At 38.5% G+C, this 24,189-nt stretch overlaps 1 protein-coding gene and 1 pseudogene across 9 annotated transcripts in view; one reads left to right on the forward strand and one right to left on the reverse strand.

The window, feature by feature from the left end:
- MEIS2 (Meis homeobox 2) overlaps positions 1-24,189 on the reverse strand; it is a 208,060-nt gene that overhangs the window by 55,769 nt on the left and 128,102 nt on the right. For all 9 annotated transcript variants that reach the window (XM_032343234.1, XM_032343229.1, XM_032343227.1 and 6 more), the window contains one exon: positions 4,606-4,682. In XM_032343234.1, the coding sequence (XP_032199125.1) occupies positions 4,606-4,682 (77 nt within the window). The remainder of the gene's footprint in view (positions 1-4,605; positions 4,683-24,189) is intronic.
- On the forward strand, positions 17,555-17,875 carry LOC116591979 (annotated as a pseudogene).

Genomic DNA, 24,189 nt, shown 5'->3' on the forward strand with positions numbered 1-24,189 from the left:
CACGTTAAGACTGTCGTATTTCAGTGATTATTATTGTCAAAGATGTATGACTGCACCCCAACACATTATTCAAGAACTTCCTCATTAAAGAAAAAAAGAAAAGAACTTCCTCATTAAAAAGTAATAAAAAAAATCTTTTGTCAATGATGTTGTAAGCATGCCTCCTGAGGAAATATCAGAGAGTTAATACCCAAAACCTTCCTTCAAGACGTCTAACCTTCACAGCTATTTGAAGCTACTTACCTCCTAGGGTTCCCTAATCTTACCTCCCTGGCATCAAAGAACTACAAAATAAAAAAAATTTTTTAAATTAAAAAGAAGAAGAAAGAAAGAAAAGAGAAAAAAAAACCTGATCATTTAAGAAACTACAAAAGTCTATCTTTGTTTTAATACAGAAGCAATGCACATACATGAGGTGGACATTAGCTGAACCCACCGTGGCGATCGTTTCACAGTGTATATAATAAGTAGAACCAATGTGTTGTATGCCTTAAACTTATACAGTGATGTAAGTCAACTATTTCTCAGTATAATTGAGGGAAAAAAGGAAAAAAGGAAATGTTTTAAAAGGGCTTAGCACAGGTCGGTATATAGTGAACAGTAAATAAGTGATAACAAAATAAATTAGATGTAATATGCTTGTGAGCTCCATGAGGGCAAGAATTATGTCTCCTCCATCTATAAAATCACCAACTTCTAACCCATAACAATAAGTAGATGTTACTCATAGAATGTGGGGAAAAAAAAAGAAGCTATGCACAGAAAGTTTTTGCCTCCCAAATTTTCTTTCCCCTTGAAAGAAATCTCCATTCTAGTCTGTAAGCTACTGAATGACTTCATTATTGAAATAGTTGTATGGAACCCTATTTCTCATTTTTACGACTTATTTTGAACTATTTTAATAATAGATGGCCGTCCACGGTGTCTGCCAGCACTGTGCCGAGCACTCGGCATGCAGCCGAGTGAATTCTCACGACTATGTAAGTAATCTATAGACCACTGCCCCCATTTTACAGATCAGGAAACTAAAGCGTCAAGGGGTTAAGTGATCTGCTGCAGTCAGACATCTGACAGATGATGGAACCATGATTTTAACCCCGTAGAGTCTGGCTCCGGAGCCCGAGCGCTTACCAACCATGCCACATTACCATTCAAGCTTGAATCAATATCCAGTCTAACGACATCAGGTTTGCTTCCCCATTGTGAGGAGGTTATTCAGTTGAGGATATGCATTTCTTTGTGGTTTTTCTCTCCTAATGCGTGTACATGGGTTGTTCTAACCAGCAGAGAAAACCAGTCTTGCCACTTGTGATTAGCTTTAGCGGTGAAGCATAGACGATGAAGAGCTAGCTGGTTATCATGGTTTTGGGTTTTTTTTTTTTTTTTTAAAGGTCTTAATTAGAGGACTGGTTTTGTAGGTGCTTCTGAGGGCAAACTGTAAGAAAAAATGACTCGGGGTCATAAACTCCACTCTTCTCCAGCAGTCACATCTGATCTGGTTGTATCCTCGCTGTTTGCATCCTCCCTAGTGTAAATACACTGGAAAAGCCTATTAGGATTATTTCTATCATTGGCTGCTAAGATAAAACAATCTCTAATTCCCTTAACTACCTCCTAAACTTCCTTTTTGCCTATTTGTTCTAAAACTGCTGACTGATCTTAACAGGTCTGTTTTCACTGCTTCTTGCTCTTTTCAGGAGCGTGGAGCCCTGCGCTATTCCTTATTACTCTAGACGTAGTTGTCTATGTTACAGTGCAGCTTAACAACCCTGACCTTGCTTGGCCTTTGTATTTCAAGAGGTTCATGAGAAGCAGAACTAGAACAGCAAGTCAGCCATGATTTTATGATTTGTGCGCTTTCTAGACTATTCTAACTCTTTGGGTACAAGCCTTGCGGCACACGAAGCCTAAAGTCCTGGCCTTAATCAGAGGAGTGGGTATTATTTCCAAGGAGAGCTGACTGAACAAGGTTTGGGAACTGCTGTCTGATCCCTGTGCTTTTTTACTGAGAGCTCTCAGGGCTTGGAGAAATAGCTTATAGCCCACTGTTACCACGTCTCTTAGGCATCACTTAACACTTAAGGACAGTGATTATGAAGCCCTTTGAAATTAGGCTGGATAGCTTTCTCTGTTTCCAGGCTGACTTCATCAAGGCATTGGACAGTTTCAAGATGGACTAATGCTGGCTGGTGTTCTCTTTAAAACGTCTCTGTGAAATCCCCAGAAATTCGATCCCTATATGAAATTCCTGGTAGTCTTTTCGAGCTATTTGCTGCGCTACCCTCATGAGTCACACCTTATTATCGAAGTTATGGTAGCCGTTAACTAAGAATTGGACCTCGGGGCAGGATTATAGGGTTTTTCAGAAGGAAGTGTGAAAATTAGGAAGATGGAATTATTTTGTAGAGACTTAGGTGTCAACGTTTATGCCATATTACGGAAAGTCTACTGAGCGCTAGAATGTCACATCCTAACCCTGGGCGTTCTGCAGCAAATACGGCTCAAATAATAGAGAAATGAGACGCCTAAACCATCCCGCCGACAGGACTCATCGGATGTGCCTTCCGGACTCGATGGAATTCAGAAAACAAGGGCACTCTTTCCAGGTGCCCACCAGGTGTCTGATTGTGAGAAACGCTCCTCTTTAGATACAGGAGCTTCTTCCCTCTCCAAGTATAATGACTACATCAAAAAGTACAGGTAAGGGATGATACGGAACAGTACGTTCAAAAAAGAGCAAGATCAAATGTCAATGCCGAATCTCCGTGCAGAAGGACTTCATTTCTCTCAAACGGTCCCATCACCACCTTCCTCAACTTGCCCCCCGCCACCCCGCCCCAGGTGCAGAAATGATTCCAGAGCGTTATTAACGGCACGAAGGACCACAGGCTAAAGAGCAGCTCCATTTGGCCATCAGTGCGTTGTCCAATAATGTGCAGGGCGAGTAAGTTTCCCGTAGTTAACGCAGAGTGTATTTATTTTTCCTATTTTGGACTAGCGGTAGCTTGTGCGGGGAGCATAATATGGAATATAGATGTGGACATATATTCTATGTGTTCACTCTATGAGGCTCGTATCAACATATAATCACATACACTTCCCCGTCAGGAGCTCAGAGGCTTTATCCCAAGTTTTTGGTCTAAAGGGTATCTTTACATGTACATAGTTCCAATCTTTAGAAGAAAATTAAAGTGAATTCAAGTCTGTATTGTCTATCCTTCCTTTCTGCCTTTCTTTTCAGGTTAGCAGTTTATTTCTGCATTAATCACCCTGACAGAAGCAAGGCAACTCAATTTTCTGCTTCTGTAGGTAGGCACATCACTTTCTGTACAGCACAGGCATGAAAAGGGCTGCAGCTAAGCTTTGGTTACTGGTGTAATTGAAATGCTATCCACACTATAGGGTGCATTAAAGTCAGATAACGGCAGTTCCTGTGGCCAATTTAAGTAGCTTGACTTCCCTGGGAAAAAAAAAAATTGCCTGACAGATAAGGCAGACAAACTGGCTAATTCTCCAAGCATGTCTCTCATTGTGATCCTAGAAAAATGAGAAAAAAATGAATCACAGAACCACAAAATCAATTGACCCTCGGGTAGCTCATCAGGCAGCGAGCCTGATAAACCTAAAAGCTTTGTTAATGTCTGCCTGCCTGTATCCCACAGATAGAGCACTTTGTAAATGAACCTGCTTTGATAAATATATTAAGGAAAGCTGTGAATAAAGGCAGAGACTTCTCATTTGTAAATACAACCTCTGCTACATGGAATTAGAATGATAAAATGGAGTTCCATGTAATTAAGTTTGTATAAGGCCTGAAATCCGTGCAAATACTTTCCCTGAATTTTGAAAGGGAACTGTCAGTTCAATTAATCTGAACATCACCCCAAGAATGTACTGAACAAAATTAAGCTGCTGATAAAACCTGGGCCAGTATTTTGATAAGTAATTCCTATATCATTTCTTGGCCACTGTGATCATTTTATTTAATCCTCTGCCCCCCCTTTTCCTCAGTTACCCTCTAAGCCACATACAAAGGGTGATGGTCCACGCACCACACAGGAGTAATCTGTCAAATCGCAAAGCTCAAAATGGGAAAATGTTTTCCCACCCGCCCCCCACAACCCTGTGTTAAAAAAAAAAAATAGGGTAAATAAATTTCTATTAGGAAATGCTAAAAAGCCTGCATCTTCATCACCCCTGAAAGCCTAGACAAAAGAACTCTTCCCAGACCCAATCACTCTGTAAGAGGACCGCACAAAAAATAGAAAACAAAACAAAACAAAAACCACAGTAACTGTTTTCAATAGGAATGACCTGAACAGAATCTGTGGTTCAGCTGGAGAATTCTGAAGCATCAGAGATGGGAAAAGTGAGGTGGACAGGAAGAGAGAGAGAGAGAGAGAGAGAGAGAGAGAGAGAGGGAGGAATACATCTTAAAACCACCATTTACCTTTTTGTCCCCTACACACTACTTTCACACCTCAGGGTAGAAACACAGACGTTATCCTCCTCAATTTCATTTGTTTCAGAAGCAAAAGAGAAAACAATTATTTAGAAATCTCATTTCAGCCAGGGGAGAAAGACATTGGTTTTTGGGTCACTCACCAGTTGTTTACTTGGAGAATTGTAAGTCCTGTGTCTTGCGCTAACTGTTTCTTCTGCTCTTCGGAAGGGTACGGATGCTAATGAAAAAACAAATGTTTTGAAAGATGTATCAGAAGTTAAGAAAGAGTCACTTGCTTCTAAGAATGAAACCACCGTTTGTGATTTCTTTAGTCTATGGCTTGATTTTCCTAATCGAGGCTTTTTGCTTTGTTTGGTTTTAATCACGTGAAGAAAAATATAGGCCGGGACAAGAATCCCAAAAACCTGCGTTAGCAGCCCCCTCGTTCCTGCCACACTTTGGAGGGCCGGCTGTAAAAAGCAAAGTGTTTCAGTTATTCAATTTCTTCAGCCAGTCAGGGATAGAAAGCACTTTCATGATGGGATCAGATTTTTGGTTATCGGCAATCACTTCAGTTACACTAAGAGAACTAGTTTCGGGGCCATTTTACTCTATTGCCTCGAAAACCTATGTGAAACCCTTATCCTCTGTCATCTTTGTGAGACGGCCAATATAATCATTATTTCCTAGTTAATCTGAGGTTATTGACAGTAGAAGTTTGGAAAGTGAGATAGGAGGTCATCGCTACTATTTTAGAAGCCATGGCAACCGATCCAATCGTAACAGACTTTACTGACTGTATTTCTGTTGACTCCTTCAAAGGCCAGTGGGAGATGCACTCATTCTTAATTGTTACTAATCTGCATTAACACAGTGGGTCACACACGATGACCACATATCAAAAGGAGTCAATGACGTGCAAGGCTTCACAGAGAAATTTCACATTTGACCTTACGGTGTGCCGATCAGCGAATGAAGCCATGGGTTTTGAGGCTTTTTCATTTGTCTTTACTTCCCATCAGGGCTCACCAACATTTGTACTGAGCCACCCTCCCACCATCGACCACTTCCCTCTATCATTCTGAATTCGAGGACTGTCATTTCAGAACCACACACTCCCTTCTGGAGACACTGTAGTTGCACGCACATGATTATAAAACACGTCTCTAGGGAGGTCCCTGCTCTCAATTCACTGGTTTTCTTAAACAGAAAAGTAAACTTTTATCCAGCATGTCAAAGTCATTCATAGACTAGGAAGCCTTTAATATTATCTCCCATCAACATTATTAAAGGGTGACATTAGGAAAAACAGAGTATTCCATTCAGAGCGTTCTAATCATCCCAGTGTTGGAGAGAATGCGCATTCTTCAATCAGCTAAAATTTTATTCTTCAGGTATTTCATCTTCTATAATAGTGTGCATTATCCAAAATGTGCACAATTACTTATTAGCAAACCCAAATGCCATTAGGTTAAACAAAATCCCCTGTACAGCAAAAGGGGTTAACCAGATTTGTATTAGTATAGAAGCCAGGCTTTTAATATTCTGCAAATGTTAACAAAGAAAGATGATAATGTTGAGTTAATATGGGTTAAGCATAAAATGAAAATAAATTTTTCTGATTGCGAGGTGTTGACACTTTTTTGGCTAGGGCCTGCAGCCTGTTCCTGAAAGCTGTGTAATTACAGAAGGCTTTTCCCCTCCTTCCCCCTCCTGCTTCGAGCCTACCCACATTAGTAATGACCCCTTCACTGCTTCAAAAACCACTAATGGTCTTCAGCACGGGCAAGAAAAATGAACAGGATAAATTGGAATCCACAGTCAGTAATTTGCATCCTATGAGGCTGCTTTGGCCACTCACACTCATTCCTGGCCATCAATCCTTGCCTGTCAGGTGCGGCCCTCTGCCGCCACGACAAATACTCCTCCTAACACTCTGGTTCGTCCAAACAATGTACTGGTCCTCTATTCTCCTTTTGGTAATGGAGATAATGAATGACTGCCCAAACAAGAAGGATTGCCCATCACAGACACCCGGGTAGCTTCAAGCTGGAAAAGGCCAGGGTACAAATTTTAATGGACTGAAAACAGTGGTTGGGGGGAAAGGACCAAGAGCAATCCCCAGATCCTTCTCATCCTAGGATTTTCCTGCCAAATGCAAGGGAGGAGCACCTTTTGACTCTTCGTCCCTCTAAGATTTTTGAAGGCTTCGGTTTATTAGGTTATTGTTCCTATGTGGCAATGATGGAAGATTGAACAGAAATGTGCAAATAACAAAAAGGAAAATGAGGACTCATTGCACGAACGCATCGACACGCACTGGCAATGTCATCCAGTATGTTGTTCCTTTACGCGGTATTTTCCGTTTGGTGTGTTCAGTCTTGCTCACTGTTGGATGAGTGTGCTCAAGGCAGGTCTAACAAAACATGGGTGTTGTGGGGAGGGGTGTGTGAAAAAGAGGGACAGAGGCAGACACACACATGCACATGCAGAAGGTTTGGATGAAATAAAGGTTTAGGATGTTAAGGAAGTGGAAGCGTAGAAATCTGATGTGAGTGGAGAGCCAATTCCTTCAAGTAGGACTGTAAATTCTGATCACATAACAAGAATTCTTTCCAGTGTTTTATTAGAAATTTAGTCAAATGACCACAAAAGTACATAAACAGTACATTTTATCTTGGGAATCCCTGAGCCGTACTTTCGTTTCATGATGAGAGCAGTTGCAAATTCCATCCACAATCATTAAAAAAATTGGGACCTTACCAAAATTCACCTTGCACAGATGGCTTTTTTTTTTTAATTAATAGGGAAGACCATAATAACTTTAACTTATTTAAATAACGTTCTGTGGTTTTTGAACATTCGTGATTCTATGCCCCTTTTATACATGGAGTGGACTGTTTATCGGAAAGTGTTCTGGCAGTCAGCCACTATATTTCTAAAATTAAAAAGGGGATGGAAAACAATCAGCTTTCAGAGGAACTGGAACCATGGCAATGTGTTTTGGATTAATTTACAAATATATGTATATATTTAAGGCCTAACTGTAGAACCAGAGAATTTCTACTACATGGTCTATCATACACATTCTTCTACTTTATTAGAACAGACATCATATTGAAATAATAAACATGGGAGGCCTTCACTTCTTCTTTGATGTATATTACTAAATGTCTGACTGGCTCAAGTTTAAAATAAACTTTGGTATGTTTGCACTTGAAAACTGGAAGTAGACCACAAGCAATAATTTGTTGTCAGTTTCCATATTCTTGGACTAAAGCTATCGTTTAGTCTGTTCACTGTTGGGGGCCAACCCACTCTGGTCCAGTGGCCCAGAGGTGGCTCAATTTACTTTTAAGAACGCACACCGTAACATAATAGCGATGATGATGATTCCCTTCATCAAGAAAGAACCAGCATAGGTCAAAGTTTTTCACATCCCAAAATAGTTCTGAAGCCACCGTTGAAACAGAAGTGAGTCACAAGGATCTGCTTACTTTGAATATCAACTGACAACTCTTCAAAAAGTTAATGAGACATGTGTGGCTCACGACCCAGTGTAGACAGAAAATATTTTTAATTGCTTTTTTCCCCCCTAAAGACTCATTTAAAAGTAAGGTATTATTTTTATTCAAGATACTAACCTTACTTAGACCTTCTGCCCCTCTCTCCTTTTGAGGTTAACCTAGTTTATCAAGTACATGGAAATGGATCTACAGTATCCTTAGAATACATCAGCGAAACAGTTTTTGGAAGAAACCACTTAATAATAATCTTCTTTTGTGATTAATCCCTTTCCAATAATGTCCAAACTGGAAATGATTTATCGTGAATTTTATTCTATGTTCAAAGGATTTGTACTGATGTCTAAGAAGACTTCAAGTTATATTTCTAATCATCTCATGAATTAGAAATATAGGATAAATGAAAATGGTAGCATTTGGAAGGGTGAAAAATTGGAAATAACCTATCAACTGAATCATAGTTAAATAAAATGTGAGGTTCTCATGAAAAGGTTTTCTCATATATTGAGTGAAAAAAAGCAAATTTGTAGAACATATATTATGAATTTTTGTAAAAGAGACAAATAGATTAAATATGAATCTATCTGTCCCTGTAACTGCAAGAAAACATCTGGCGAAACACACAATAATGGTTTATGTTAAGTAGGGTATGGGGTTGAGACTTCAACTTTTTGTTTACAGATACCTATACTGTCTCTGTCTGTACTGCTTCAGACAAGGGTTTTAAACACTTCATTTTTAAATTATAATTTATCATAATTGTAATGAATTCATGTACTTCATATTTTTAAATCCATAGTAATTTAACATTTTTATAAAGTTATATTCTTTCATGCTATGATAACTTTCTGACTGGATAATTATTTTTAAAGATTTTATTTATTTATTTGACAGCCAGAGATCTCAAGTAGGCAGAGAGGCAGAGAGAGAGAAAAAGTGAGAAGCAGGCTCTCTGCTGAGCCGAGAGCCCAATGCAGGGCTCGATCCCAGGACCCTGGGACCACAACCCGAGCTGAAAGCAGAGGCTTAACACACTGAGCCACCCAGGAACCCCTGACTAGATAATTTTTAAAAGCAGCACATCTCTAGGACCAGCCCTGTCTTTTACGTTTTCCTCCCTACCCAATGAGTCTAACTCACTTGCTGGCCTATGAAACTTAATAGACGAGCTCTTTGGAACAATGTCCAGTTTCTCAAATGACTTCTGTGATGATATAATGTAATCATTGAGACAAACAGTGGAGTAATTTATTGAGCAGGGTCTTAGTTTGGGCAAACTCTCGGAAACAGATCACCATGGCGACAGCTTCCCTTTCCTCAGTTCCCTCCAAAACACTATTTGCTCTTTAGAGTTCACCGAGGTGACTTAGATTTTGATGATGCCACTCATATATGGAACCCTCTAAGCAATTTTCCTGAGGTGAACAATAAAACTGCCTTGGGTAGGGCGCCTGGGTGGTTCATTTGGTTAAGCATTGCCTTCAACTCAAGTCATGATCCCAGAGTTCTGGGATGGAGTCCCAGATTGGGCTCCCTGTTCAGCAGGGAGTCTGCTTCTCTCTCTGCCTCTGCCCTTTACCCCTTCTTGTGCGTGCTCTCTCTCTCAAAATAAATAAACAAAATCCTAATAAAAATAAAAATTAAAATCATTTAGCATTGGGTAAATAAATATCCCTTACTACTCTAGGACTATGCTTACTGAACTGGGGTACATGCAGAGGTGTCAAAGACTTAACCCCTGAATAAATAAATGCATTTTCTGGAATGTCAGATTTATTCATTGGCCATTAATTTAACATCTTTTTCATATGTAAACAAAAATTCCTATGCTATGACTAGAATGTATGCAACAAATAACATTTTCACATATAACAAAAAATAAGATATTTAAAACCCATCACATCCTCACAGTTGAAGGTAATCTCTCCACTAAATTTGTATTGCAATTTATTTGGTACTCATAACTTTAGCCTCTCATTGTTATATATTATTTATATATTTTGTTTTCATTAAGTATAACTTCCTGAGGGCAAAGCCTTGGGTCTTTTAAACTTTTGTAATTCTCCCCAACTTCATCTGAGTATCTCTAAATATTTGTAGGAAAAATGGAAAACAAACAAACAAACAAAAAACAGACATAAGTTCTCAGTCAAGCTGTGCTGTCACCTTGAACAAGAAAGACTGTGCTTAGAGGGTGCCTGGGTGGCTCAGTGGGTTAAAGCCTCTGCCTTCGGCTCAGGTCATGATCTCGGGGTCCTGGGATTGAGCCCCACATTGGGCTCTCTGCTCAGCGGGGAGCCTGCTTCCTCCTCTCTCTCTGCCTGCCTCTCTGCCTACTTCTCTGCCTACTTGTGATCTCTGTCTGTCAAGTGAGTAAGTGAAATCTTTAAAAAAAAAAAAAAAAGAAAAGACTGTGCCTAGAATCCAGTCTCTGGAAAGTAAAATGAAGAGATTAAGAAAGCTCTGTATGGGTTGAGAAATGTCTATAGAGATTATAATAAAATTTGTGATGGTTAATTATGAATCTTAGTGATTCTCTCTCTCTCTCTCAGATTGTCTTGAGCTTCTGATCACTACGTCAGGATACAGTACAAACTCTTCACTCTTCCACTGCCAAACTCACTTCCTGTTCTACCCTAAGCACTTCTATAGGAAACATGATGTATCTTTCGCTCTGTGTTACCGTTAAAAGTGTCTGCATTTCTGTGTGTCCCCTTACCTCTGTCCTGAGTTCTTGAGGTCAGAACCACAAAATAGTAGAATAAAAAGGTCTTGAGATAGAACTACGGTCTGGAATCCAGCTTATGTAGATGAGAAAACAGAGACTCCTAGGCTTAAGGAACATACGCCCAGTCACAGAAACAGGAAGCAGGAAGAGAAGGGATAGCCACATGCTCTCCTGACACTTCGTGAAGGTTTTTCCCACTTCAACGTTTACATTTCTCACTGAAATATCTTCGCCCTTTCTTTTTTGGTAATGGTACCCTGATTTTCTTTAGGAATGTGTTCAGGGGTGGCCAGCGGACCAGGCTTAGTCAATCAGTATAGTCAGTCATTCCGGCTGCGTTGAGAATGAAACCCAAGTTAGGTTAATGGGAGTCAGTTGGACTGTCCGTCAAAGGCATTCTCTTTTCACAGGGGTAACTCAGTCAGTAGAATGTGTGCCTGGAGTTGCTGATGCCATTGTTGTCACCGAAATAGAAAAGCCAGGCTGAGGACGAAGCCCATGCAGACAAAAGCAGAGCCAATGAAGAATAGATGCCTGACATTATTTCTGCATGCGGATACAGCTCTACCTAAAGCCAGCTCCTTTTATCTTTCAGTTACTTGAGCCAATAAATTAGTCCTGACTCATATACATGGCCGGCTTAGATTACCTGCAGCTTTCTCAGTTTATTCCTTCACCCTTCTGGCTAAAAACAATTATTTGTTATTGAAAAAAGAAAAAAGAATAGGAGGAAGGAGAAAGAAGAAGAGGAAAGAAACGAACCTTGTTGCTTCATCTATGCCTGCAGACTCTGATCAAATATGACAAAAATATTGAGGATTGGGATTTTGAAAAAAGGCTTATCAGAGTTGTGATCCCAATAAATTTAAAAATGACCCAACTTGGAAGACAGATATTTAAGCATGCAATGTATATAAAACCCAGAATTCTTAAAAATCTAAATAAGAAAACCAAAGTATAAGGTAGAATTCTTAGGGTATTTCTTAAAATGACTAAACAGAGAGTGAATTTTAGTATGTTTCTTGTGTCAAGTTGCAACTCTTAAAAGAAATGATAGAAATTTGCTAATCAAAATACCTAAGACTCAAAAACCTTACAGAAACCAAAGGCTGTGATAATGCAAAATGACACAACAGCTTTTGCAATCATCCAGTTAATTTAGGGTTATTTTATTTCAGTAAAATTCCCAGCTGTCAGAAGAGAGTACATTTTACAACATGCCCTTCCATTTCCATGATCCTGTCATGTCCATCATGGCCAGTCCAAACACTGGATCCAATGGAAAATCCTCTCCAGCCAGAAGTAGTCACTCTCCCTAAAAATTTCAGTGTTTTCTCTCCTCTCTTGTGTCTTTATTTGACCTACACTGTTTTTTATGTATATTGTGTACTTCTCTTATATCCTTCACTGCACTGTAAATCATTTGAGGACAGAGGTCAAGATTAAAAGCACTTAGCACAGTGTATCCCACATAATAGGTGCTCAATACATCCTTGTGTGTGATGTATTGCTTCTGAGATTTATAATGTTTCCTTCTAGAAAGGACTGATGGTGCTACATATATGAAGCGTAAATACCCAGATAAAAATGGAAAGATTGAGTCAGTCACTTAACTGTTTTGCCGACACAATGTTGGATATTTGAAAACATCTACTAAATTTTTCACTTTTCATCCAGATGTTTGGTGTCATGGAAACCCAGATTTCAGAGTTAGATCAGTGAGTTGGGTTTTGTTTGGTTTGGGTTTTTTTTTTTTTTTTTTTTTTTTTTAATGCCTCATGTATACTTGGGATGAAGAAAATGTGGCTATTTCAGGAGACTCATTTCCATTTGAGTTCACATGGAAGTAAATAGATTGAACTAGAATAATCACATCTTTTAAAATTCAGGAAAAGGTTTGAAAGTTTTTTTTTAATAATAGCCAGATCCTAAGAGATTAACATGTTTGGTTGATATTTAGAGCCATGGTAGGAAGGCCTCATTAAAAAGGGCAAAAAGAAAAGCGCTTGCTCTCTCTCTGGTAGATAAGCTAATGGAATACTGAGGGAGCCGGATGGATTATCATCCAGAGATTTTAAGAACAGTTATTAAATTTATTATTATCAAGATATAGATAAAATAAAAAAATGAAGAAGGAATTTCTTATGAAACCAAAGTTAATGACTGAAAGAAAAAAAAATAAGTGTCTTGGGACAAAGAAGTAACAGCTCTTGCAAGAGGAAATGTTATATAGACATATTTTAATGGTATAGAGGGAGTTCATATGGGCAGGAATGATGAAACTGAGTGAAGGTTCGACACCACCAACAGCCCTTCCACTTTTTAATATTTTTCCTTAATTTTTCTTATTTTTAAAGATTTTTATTTTTATGTTATCTCTACACCCAATCTGGAGCTTGAATTTACAACCCCCAAATCAAGAGCTGCCTTGCTCTCCTGACTCAGCCAGCCAGGTGCCACTTCCTACTGCACCAGCCTTCCCCACGCCCCCCGCCCGGCCTAGTCTACTTCTAAATTTCCAAAAAGATATAAGAAGTATTAGAAAAACATTTCTAGATAGGGGTCAGAATTTTAAGCACAATGGATATAATTATTTTCCTATTGACTGAGACTTTAAAGCTGAGCTCAGTCTTATTTTGAAAAATAACAGAAATATATTCCTAAGACTAGAGAAAGATAATTTTTATTTAACATTTGTTAGGACGCTCCCATGAGCTGCTTGCCCATGCGTGTTACACTGCCTACATGGCTAATGGGTAATCTTACCAAATGAGCCAAAGGCCACAAATAAGGCCTTGACTCATTTAACAATCATTTCACATTTCCACACTATGACCGAATTAATATTTTATGGGACTACTCAGTTCTATAGCCAGACCACTTTTCCAAAAAATTGAATTTTGTGCTTATTTATTTTATGGATCATTTGTTGAAATAGGTTTCAAAACAGGTTTGGGCTATTTAGATTTTTCAGTGAACTGAAAAAGAAAAACTTACAGACCCACAGTTTTAGAAATAGACAGGACATCAGAGTTATCTCATTCAAACTTTCTTATTTTGTGTCTAACAAAACTGAGGTCAACTGAGGAGAAAGGGACTTGCCTAAACCTTGTTGGCCTGGTCTCCTCTACATTTTTTTTAAGGCATTCCTGGTTTCTCCAGCAAGAAGAAATTTCACAATTACATAATCTCAAAGAACATTTCGTATGGAATGTCTTATTTCTACCCAAGACTGGTGGATACCAATAGCCAGATTTTATCCTGTAAATTACTTAACATCCATTTCTACATGTTCTTACATCACCTTACACTTCTCCCTCATGCCACGCCACTGCATTGCAAATACCTGCTCATTTGTCTACCTCTCCTATCTGACTCTACTTCCCTTGAGAGCAGAGACCAGCTATTGACTTCCAGAATCTAGTTCGCAGCCCAGCACGCAAGGGGCATCAATAACTGCATGTTGAATTAATCAAACAAATAAATTCTTTGCAACCTAAAAATACTATTTTCAACTGAATGAGAAGTCAGTGGAGGCAAAGATAGCAAATGAGAAGGGAAATTTAAGGAGGGAGACATGCAAAGAGGTAAATAATACCAACATTTCATGGCATCATACGTGAAACAGTGAAAACCAGCTCTTATTTAAAATAAGAGTAAAATTTTATATATGTAGAGAATGGGGTAGAAGTTGGCAAATTCAGATGGTGACAATGAGAAGCTATAGAAAAGAAATAAGTGCTTGGGACTTTTCATTAGCATTTAATATCTCTTCTTGTTAAAGAGGCTAAGGGGTTTCTTTAAAACAAGGATCTGAAGTATGTGGTAGAGAGTTATATAATGTCTAGACAACAGAGATACTTGTATCTAATCTTATGACAACAATCCTACTTAACAGGTCCAGACACAATGCCGTATGAGACTGTGTTAGAAGGAAACGAGGATTTGTGATTAGTCTACTACATTTCTTTAATAACATGAAAAAATATGGATAAAAAAGTAAGCAAAATAAGTCAATCATAGAAAGACAACTGTCATATGATCTCTCTGATATGAGGAATTTGAGAGGAAGGGTGAGGGGTTTGGCGGGTAGGGAAGGAAAAAATGAAACAAGATGGTTTTGGGAGGGAGACTCAATCTCACAAAACAAACTGAAGGTTGCTGGAAGGTGGGAGGGTAGGGATAGGGCGGCTGGGCTATGGACGCTGGGGAAGGGTATGTGCTATGGTGAGTGCTGTGAAATATAAGCCTGATTATTCACAGACCTGTACCCCTGGGGCAAATAATACATTATATGTTAATAAAAATAATTTAAAAAATAAATAATAAAAATTACAAAAAGACTTAGGTGTATCTGCTTACTTTTCCCACAACAAGCAAATTCTTAACATATTGAAAATATTAAATTGTAATTAGCTCTAACCATCATTTTAGGTTTAGATTACTTCTAAGCTAACATATTTATTGATAAGAATGCACACTATTTTTAAGTACTATTTTTAAACATTTTTAAATATTATTCCATGCAACTCAAAATAAAAATTGTCACTTACATCCCTGAAAAAAAAAGTGGGAGTACATATTAAAGAATCATTAAGCAAGTTTACAAGCTATAAAAAACAATTCTGGGGTGCCTGGGTGGCTCAGTGGGTTAAGCCGCTGCCTTCGGCTCAGGTCATGATCTCAGGGTCCTGAGATGGAGGCCCGCATCGGGCTCTCTGCTCAGCAGGAGCCTGCTTCCCTCTCTCTCTCTCTGCCTGCCTCTGTCTGCTTGTGATCTCTCTCTGTCAAATAAATAAATAAAATCTTAAAAAAAAAAAAAAAAACAATTCTGGTATGTTTAGTCTAATTTTCTTTGCATGGACTACACTATAAATAATTTTGTCGAATTTACCTTAAGAATGTACTGAAAGTCCAATGTGACAAGAGAAAGCTACCATAGATTTAAAGAGGAAGTTGATGTTTAAAGAAACGGAAGGTTATCTTCTTTTTCAAAAAGGTTATTATCTCTAGAGTAAGCAATGAAACTGTTGTGAATATTATCCTCTTGCTCATCTCAGAGTACAGGATAAGAGAATGGGGTTAATGATAAGTTAAAAAGTCATAAAAATAAAAAGAAAGTAGCTCTAAAGGAACGACTTCTTATGATGGGCAGTAGTGGTTAAAGAGGGGAACCTTAGTAGCAAATGACCATTTCTTGCACTAGATTATGAAGGTTTCAGTTGGGTGCCAATGAGGAATCAGACCTCCCGAACAAGAGTTAATTCTTTCATTTTATAGTGCATCAAGATAAAAACACTAATGTATAGAATAGTGGCATTAGAAATTTGGTTCAGAGGTTTCAAACTGGCTTCTTTTTGTTATACACAGCTGCTTTTTGCATATAAGTGAGTACTGGATACAACTATACATGTAGATGAATACTCTGAAAAGGTGGGGGGCAGGCGGGCTAAAAGAAAAAACAAACAACCCTGAGTTTTTTCCTGTTTAATTATAATCCCATGTTCTTTTTTTGTTTTTTAAGATTTTATTTATTTATTTGACAGAGATCACAGTAGTCAGAGAGGCAGGCAGAGAGAGAGGCAGGGAAGCAGGCTCCTGGCTGAGCAGAGAACCTGACACAGGGCTCCATCCCAGGACCTGGGATCATGACCTAAGCCAAAGGCAGAGGCTTTAACCCACTGAGACACACAGGAGCCCCTATAATCCCATGTTCTTAAAATGTTTTAGAATTTATATGATTTTTAAAAACATGGGAGAGGGTGCTTGGGTGGCTCAGTGGGTTAAGCCATCAGCTCAGGTCATGATCTCAGGGTCTTGGAATCGAGCCCCGCATCAGGCTTTCTGCTCAGCCAGGAGCCTGCTTCCCCGCCTCTCTCTCTGCCTGCCTCTCTGACTACTGTGATCTCTCTCTTCAAATAAATAAATCAAATCTTAAAGACAAGGGGGAGAGAAAGGTCATTATCAATCCAGGGAATATGAAAATGTCAAAGATATTACCCAAGTGTTTACCATAGTTATCCACTGGTACTAGTAAATAAAGCCAAGCAACTCCTACCATAGCAAAAAAACTATTAATGACAGGTCAGTTATCAGTATTTATTTTGGAATTCCCCATAGTTTTATCTTATCAAGTTGTTTTTCCTTCCCCCTTTTAAAGCAGCCTGTTTAGTGAAAGCTGACTGAATCAAGATGGGGACAGAACGAGGTACTGTCACAACGCTGGTCTGTCTTTGCGCATATATTGCCCATGACTGTTTCACCTAAACACACAATTACTTTACATATAAAGTGTTTCTAAAGCAGATGAAAACAATCACTTTGTGAGTGTCCAATTTGTCTTCAGAACGTCAAGTCATCAGTAACTAGAGCACTTTTAAAATGTCTTTCAACATACTTATGAATATGTTTCTTCTGGTAATTATAGAAGATTATCAACTATCTAATCGATATCCTCACCAAACAAGATGAGAAAATATATATGGTACATAAAAATACACGTTTTCATGACTCTGGATATTTATTGACTAAACATATACTCATTTAAGATAGAAGTGATTAAATACTGAAATAGCAAACCATTTGATAGGATTTTGCCTTTTACTACCATAATTAAATGTTATGCTGAGTAAATCCAAACGAATTAAACACTTGTGGACTAAAAGACAACACAAACACACACACAAAAAGTTTTCATTACAAAAGAATAAGAATATATGCTAATATATATTTATAACTTACTTAAATATTACATGTGGCTACTTTCTTCCTAACTTAGATAGCAAATCAGAAAATATTGAGGAAAAGGACTCAATGGACATGCATCCCAGCCAGTCAATTGTCCCCACCGCGCCTCAGGCCGAGGTTTCAACAGACCTCACCAAAATGCTCTCTCAAATGGGACAGACCTTGGAAACCATGATGTTTACGTTTCACGAGTTTGCTGGGGATAAACGCTACTTAACAGAGGAGGACCTGAGAGTACTCATGGAAAAGGAGTCCCCTGGATTTTTGGAAAATCAAAAAGATCCTCTGGCCATGGACAAAATAATGAAGGGACCTCGACCTGCGCCTAGATGGCAAAGTGGGCTTCCAGAGCTGCTTCTCTCTATCTCAGGGCTCACCATCACATGCAATGACTATTTTGTAATACACATGAAGCAGAAGGGAAAGACATAGGCAACAATGAGCAACACTCCCGCCCACTGAGAGTTCTCTAGAAGGGTCTCTTAAGAATCTGTCCTACAGCATCCCCCAGTATAAATTCCATGGGTACATTGGGACCCTCAGAAATTGTGCAAGTAAAATCCAACCCCCATTTGAGAAGCAGAGAAAGAAAAGTCAGATAAGCTTTTGATTTTTATATTGCTTGCATCGTCTTGCCCTCAGTAACAAATTCCTTTTCTAGTTTCTCAAAACAAAGAAAAGAAAAATTGAGAAAAGGTTACTCTTGCCGAGGGTAGCCAAGCTGACCTCAGTAGGAAGTGTTTTTCTAATTACCTTTCTACCATGTTTCATCAGCTTATCAGGTTGGATAAAACAGTGGAATAATGAGAGCATATTAAAAATATGAATATGTGTATAAATTGGCTATATATTTTCTAACCTAGTAAGTGAAAAGATATTATAGAAAGCGATAGCTACCTCTTATTCCTCCTAATTTGTATATTAGAAATTGATGACCTATCTTTACATTCTTAGAAACAAATAATCCGGGGTACCTGGGTGGCTCAGTCATTAAGCATCTGCCTTTGGCTCAGGTCATGATCCCAGAGTCCTGGGATAGAGCCCCGCATCAGGCTCCCTGATCTGCAGGAAGCTTGCTTCTCCCTCTCCCACTCCCCCTGCTTGTGTTCCCTCTCTTGCTGTCTCTCTCTCTCTGTGTAAATAAATAAATAAAATCTTAAAAAAAAAAAAAAGAAAAAAATAATTCTATTTTTTGCACAAAAATATTCCTTACTAGGATTTAAGAAGCCTTGAAAATGGTTGTCTCCACAAAAACTGGACTTTAAAAGGACAACCCTTTAATGTAGCTGAATTCAACTAGTATGAATCAGTATGGCCAGCTTGTGTTCTAATTAGTTGAGCGTCCTTTCTGATTGTTGACTGGTCAACAGTTTTGATATCGTTTCTGACTTTTCTACATGATGGACAAAGCCCTTTAACGTTTCTGATATATGCTTGCTAGGTTGTATCTTTGGTAGATGAACTCAAGTTTGACACATATTCCTCTATAATATATAGAGCATAAATATTTTAATTTTTTAAATTTATTTAAGAGCATAAGCATAAATATTTTAGCACAAGGTGAGTTGACCATAGGCTTTCATTCGGGGTAGTTTGGGGTAAAGTCTGAAGGTATCTTCACTACTCGTGTGTTCCAGACGAAATCATATGCATTATTTAAATATCTAAAAAATTTAAATACTCTTATTTCAGTAATTGGAAATATACCCTCATAGCAACATAAGCTGAGTGGGTTTAGTTTTCTAAGAAGTTGAAACACTTAAGGATTGCCACATGGCAAGAAATAAGCCACAAATGGCCTTTAGATTCTAGCAGAAAATCATTAAGAAAATCCAAGGTTAATATATATATATATATACATATATATATATATATATATATATATACCATCAAACTGTTGATTAAACTTTATCTAAATAAGAATATTTTCTTGGGGTGCCTGGGTGGCTCAGTGGGTTCGGTCTCTGCCTCCGGCTCAGGTCATGATCTCAGGGTCCTGGGATGGAGCCCGCATCAGGCTCTCTGATCAGTGGGGAGCCGGCTTCTCCATTCCCCGTCTGCTGCTCTGCCTACTTGTGATCTCTCTGTCCAATAAATAAATAAAATCTTAAAAAAACAAGAATATTTTCTTAAGAAAAGAGAGAAGAGAGGGCAAAAGGTAAATAGGAAGAACCAAAAATGATCTCAAAGAGGTCAAAAGTATGGATAGAAATCACCATCCAACTGACAACCCTGCTTCCCCATGTCAGATCATGACTTGCTTTTGGCCTGGATATTGGAGAAATCTAGACTTGCAAACTCTCCTCCTTTGAACAGTCCTAGCTGACAATCAGTATCCATTTAGTATCAAGTCTGACCTGGCAGAGACTAAACAAAAGAATTTTCAATTCAGCTATTTGGACATTTAAAATTTTCATTGAGTGTACACTACAAGAGAGAAATTCTGGCGGAAAAAAATGTTTATACATTTTTATACCACTGCTTTATAAGGCCTTCATCTTTTTTCTAGCCCACCCAGCCAATTTTATATGGCCTTAAAATACTGTTATAAAGAATGTATAAACCTATGTGCAATTTTATCCAAGTGATATTTGTACCGTTGTAGAAACAATAATGGATAGCTGTCAGGTTCTGGATTAGAGATATAAGAAGTCAGGTATCTAGAGCAATGGAGAAATAGAGATTGAGACTGGTATTTTGACATTTCCCGGGTTATGTTCTCTTTTCACTTCCTTGAGCTCTTTGAATACATTCTCCCTTTTCATTTTAAGTGACTGATGTGCTGCCAATGTTACAGAACCTAGATTCACTCCCTGGAGACATTACTTTTTTTTTAACTCCTTGGACATTTGGGAATACAATTTATAGCAAGTAGATATGCTGTAAATTGAATTGCTAAGGGAGTTTGCTCTTTGCTTAAGTAAGTTCTTTCATTAAGATAAATAATGTTCTTACAAAGCAATTAATACCACCAGTGGAGTAATGCTCCTCTAACTTTATGAACAAATTTAGATGTTTACAAGAAACACCGTATGAAAACTTCTGATGGATTTATTAATAAGAACTTGGATTTACACTTGTTTTGTTCACTGCTGTATGCCTAGCTTGTAGAAAAGTACTTGGGAGAATAGTATAAGCTCAATAAATAACTGGGAAATGAATAAATGAATGAACACTTTCAAGGCCTGACCTGAGACAAAAGTACGGAGTCTCATTTCAAGTGCACAAGGGAAGCAGGAGTAATACCAGTGTTTAGGCTTTTACCTTCTCACATGAGTAGTTAGAACCACTCAGTTGGGAGGAGGCTAATGGCAAGGGGATGGGAAGTTTCTGCATGTTACAGATTTAAAAGCATACTCTCCATCAATTTGTTTACACTATTGAAAATCAAAATTGTTTTTTTTTCCACAAGGAATTATATATTTTTAGGCCCATATTGACTAAGATATAGGGGGAAAAACCCATAGAAAGCCCCATAGAACTTCTAACAATAGTCTAGGCATAAGTATGTGACTGTCATACTAAGGCAGTAACACTTTCCATGATTTAATACCCTAGCGGATAAACATTTATATTTAAAGTGTAGATACATTTTGGAAACACTCAACTGACTCAGGAAACACATGTGCTTTGATGCCATCGGGTCATACTTCAGGTGGAGCCCCGGGAAATTTTTTGGAAAGTACTGGGAGAAATAGGTTGGAAGGAGGGAGAGAGAGCACATAAATCCATTAGCAATTGCATTTATAGCTCTCCCCATCTGTCATTTTCAAAGCATTTTTCTAATATTAGCCGCTGAAGTTGTAAGTACACATGGCTCGCATCCATTGTCTCCTCTCGCTTGGTAAAGACAAAGAAGGGAACGCAGAAAGCGTAAGTGACTTATCACTCGTTCGTGACCCAGGTGAAAATAAATGCAAAGACTTAAGCCACAAGTTCGCGATTTCCTTCCTTGTGCTGAAAATCTATGAGGCCAACTTTTTCCCTAGGAATAACTTTTTGCCTTTTAACAGCATCTTCACTCCTACTCTGCACATCAATTAGGGAGAAAGCATGGGGTGTGAAAACATGGTTGGAGTTACCTATTATAACCCATTGCATTGTAGATTTGATTATGCCAATTTAAGGCAAGAAAAGCCAACTTAGAGAAAAAAAGAATCATGGGACGTAAGCAAGACTTGATGAATTGTATGAGGTCTATAGCTGCCATCAAAATCACGTAACACAATGGATTTCTATGGTCTTTGTTTTAGTTTTACCAAAGCAAAGTGATACAGTCATTTTAACTAAACTCATACCTCCCTATCTCCCCGGAACATAAATGATATTACATAGTCTGCTCTCAGCGGAGACAAAAGTGGCCTGTATCGTTTAACAAAATTGTCTGAAGAAATTAATAGCTGTATGATGGTCCTAAATAGTTCTATCATTAGATCAGTCATTTTAAACTTTAAAATATGTATGTGCCTCCCACTGGAATGTACACTTGAAAAAGACAACTAGAAAACTTTAACTGAATGAGTCTTGCCCCTACTCAGGCTATACCTATACATGTGCAAGAGAGCTGGGAATCTGGAACCTTCTAGTGACTAAAGTCTGCAACATGCTTCTAGAATGACCAATAGACTAACTAGTCACTCAAATGAGGAAAAGGTTTGGCAAGTCCAAGGGGAAAAGAAGCTTACAATTATTCACCCACCAAAATTTTTAAAAAAAGAAAGAAAGAAAAAAACTTATACAGAAATTCAGGACATATCTCACAAGGGGAAGAAGAAACTAAAAAAATTTAAGAGACAAAGCCAGCCTATACAAATTAGAATAATGTATGCACAAATCTCTGGAGAAACTCTATTATATCACAATTAATGCAGAGCCTGCAATCAAGCCAGGCTAATTTCAATAGATTCCAAGTTTTGAACAGTTCCTAGACTATCCAAGTGGGAATTTGGCCAGGATGCTGGGGTTAATAATTCATTTTGAGAGAGGCTAATTCTTTGGGAAGCAGCCCACTCTGCAGGAGGAAGCATTTGGCCCATGTGAGCAAATTTGCTCTTCAAGATCGCCTTTTATTAGCTCCACAAGACACCTTTCTTTCTTTCTTTCCTTTTTTTTTTTTTTTTTTTTTTTTTTTTTTTGGAGAGGGGGTGTGGGGGTAGGGGTCAGTTTACTTTCTCATACATGTAGAAATATTTATCATGTTTTCAAAAAATATAGAAGACACTCAGAGAAATTCTTCAAGCATATACATTAAATGTTTGGGTTCTTAAAGAACAAATTTTACATCAACTTCCAATTACTACGATCTGAGTACAGGGTTGTCAGAGGAGTAGTGGGCAAATGCACTGCCTCTGGAATCAGACAGTCCTGGCTTTTCATCTTGGCTCCAAACTGTGAAACTTTGAAGAGGCCACTGAATCACTCTAGGATTCAGATTCTTCACTCCTAAAATAGGAAAACTAATGGTGCCTACTTCATAGGGGTCTTATGAGGTTTAAATAAGTCATTTGTTAATTGAACAAACAATTACTGAGTGCCAGACCCTGTTTGAGGCCCTGAGAATACAGTGGCAAACAGACGAGATAAATCCCTGACCTCATGGAATTTGTATTCTGATAAGAGATATATGCAACCACCACCACCACCACCAACAACAACAACAACAACAACAACAACAAAACCACACACACAGTCTACCTGGGACTAAGTTTTATAAAGAAGAACTTGATTAAGGTTATCTCTGAAAGGAGATAGAAAGTGACTAGGGATGCTGTTCTTTTATGTAGGGTAGGTCAGTGAGAACATTCTGGAAAGTAACACCTGAGCAGAGACCTAAAAAGTCTGAGCCAGTCAGGAGGCTGGGAAGCTGGAGACCAGAGTCCTAAAGCAGAGGAGGGGGACTGTGTGCATGTGGAAGGATAGGGCCAGCAAAGCAGCCAATGCCAGACCATCTCAGGTCTTAACGGGTCATCTTAAAGGACTGAAGTACTAACCTAGCATCTGGCCCATAATGGAACACATAACATAACGGCAATTTATTTCAATATTGGGTAAATATAGTCACAGCTCAGAATCTTTTGTTTCCATTGCTCTGCTACACAGTTGGAAGTATTCTCCTTCTCCGTTAATCCTCTCAGCCTAACATAGCTGATTCCTAACTGACACCTTCACACATTTTCAATGCTCATGAATATCACCATTGTTTCTAACCACAAACTTTTCCTGTGCTATGTGATTATTCAGCATCTTTTTTGTCTGCTAATGGGTCTTAAAAGTGATGGGTTCTTTCAAGCACTTTGGTCAAGGGGAGTGGAGGTACACAAAAATAATGGGACATATTAAGTAAGGAGATGAAGTAGTATAGTATCCTTGTTTTCCCCTAGGAACACCCAAATTTGGGTGTTACTTCCTACTTAGCTGTTTTAGAAGGAAATCTTTCACTGTTCTTCATGTCTCTAAATCTGACTATAGTTAAGCCCAACCAGGAGCACCCGCAGGAGATACTGAATGAATCATTCCTACCTTTCCCAAAACTTGAATGGCTCCATGTCATCAACAACCAGAGTCTTAGGGAACCTGGGTAGCTCAGCTGGCAAAGCATCTGACTCTTAATTTTGGTGCAGGTCCTGGTCTCAGGGTTGTGAGATTGAGCCCCATATCGCCTCTATGCTAGGCGTGGAGTCTGCTTAAGATTCTCTCTCTCTCTCCCTCCCTCTGTGCTCCCTCCTCCCTCTCATCCCCCTAAAAAA

This window comes from Mustela erminea, chromosome 5, assembly GCF_009829155.1.
Source record: "Mustela erminea isolate mMusErm1 chromosome 5, mMusErm1.Pri, whole genome shotgun sequence".
Classification (NCBI taxonomy): domain Eukaryota; kingdom Metazoa; phylum Chordata; class Mammalia; order Carnivora; family Mustelidae; genus Mustela; species Mustela erminea.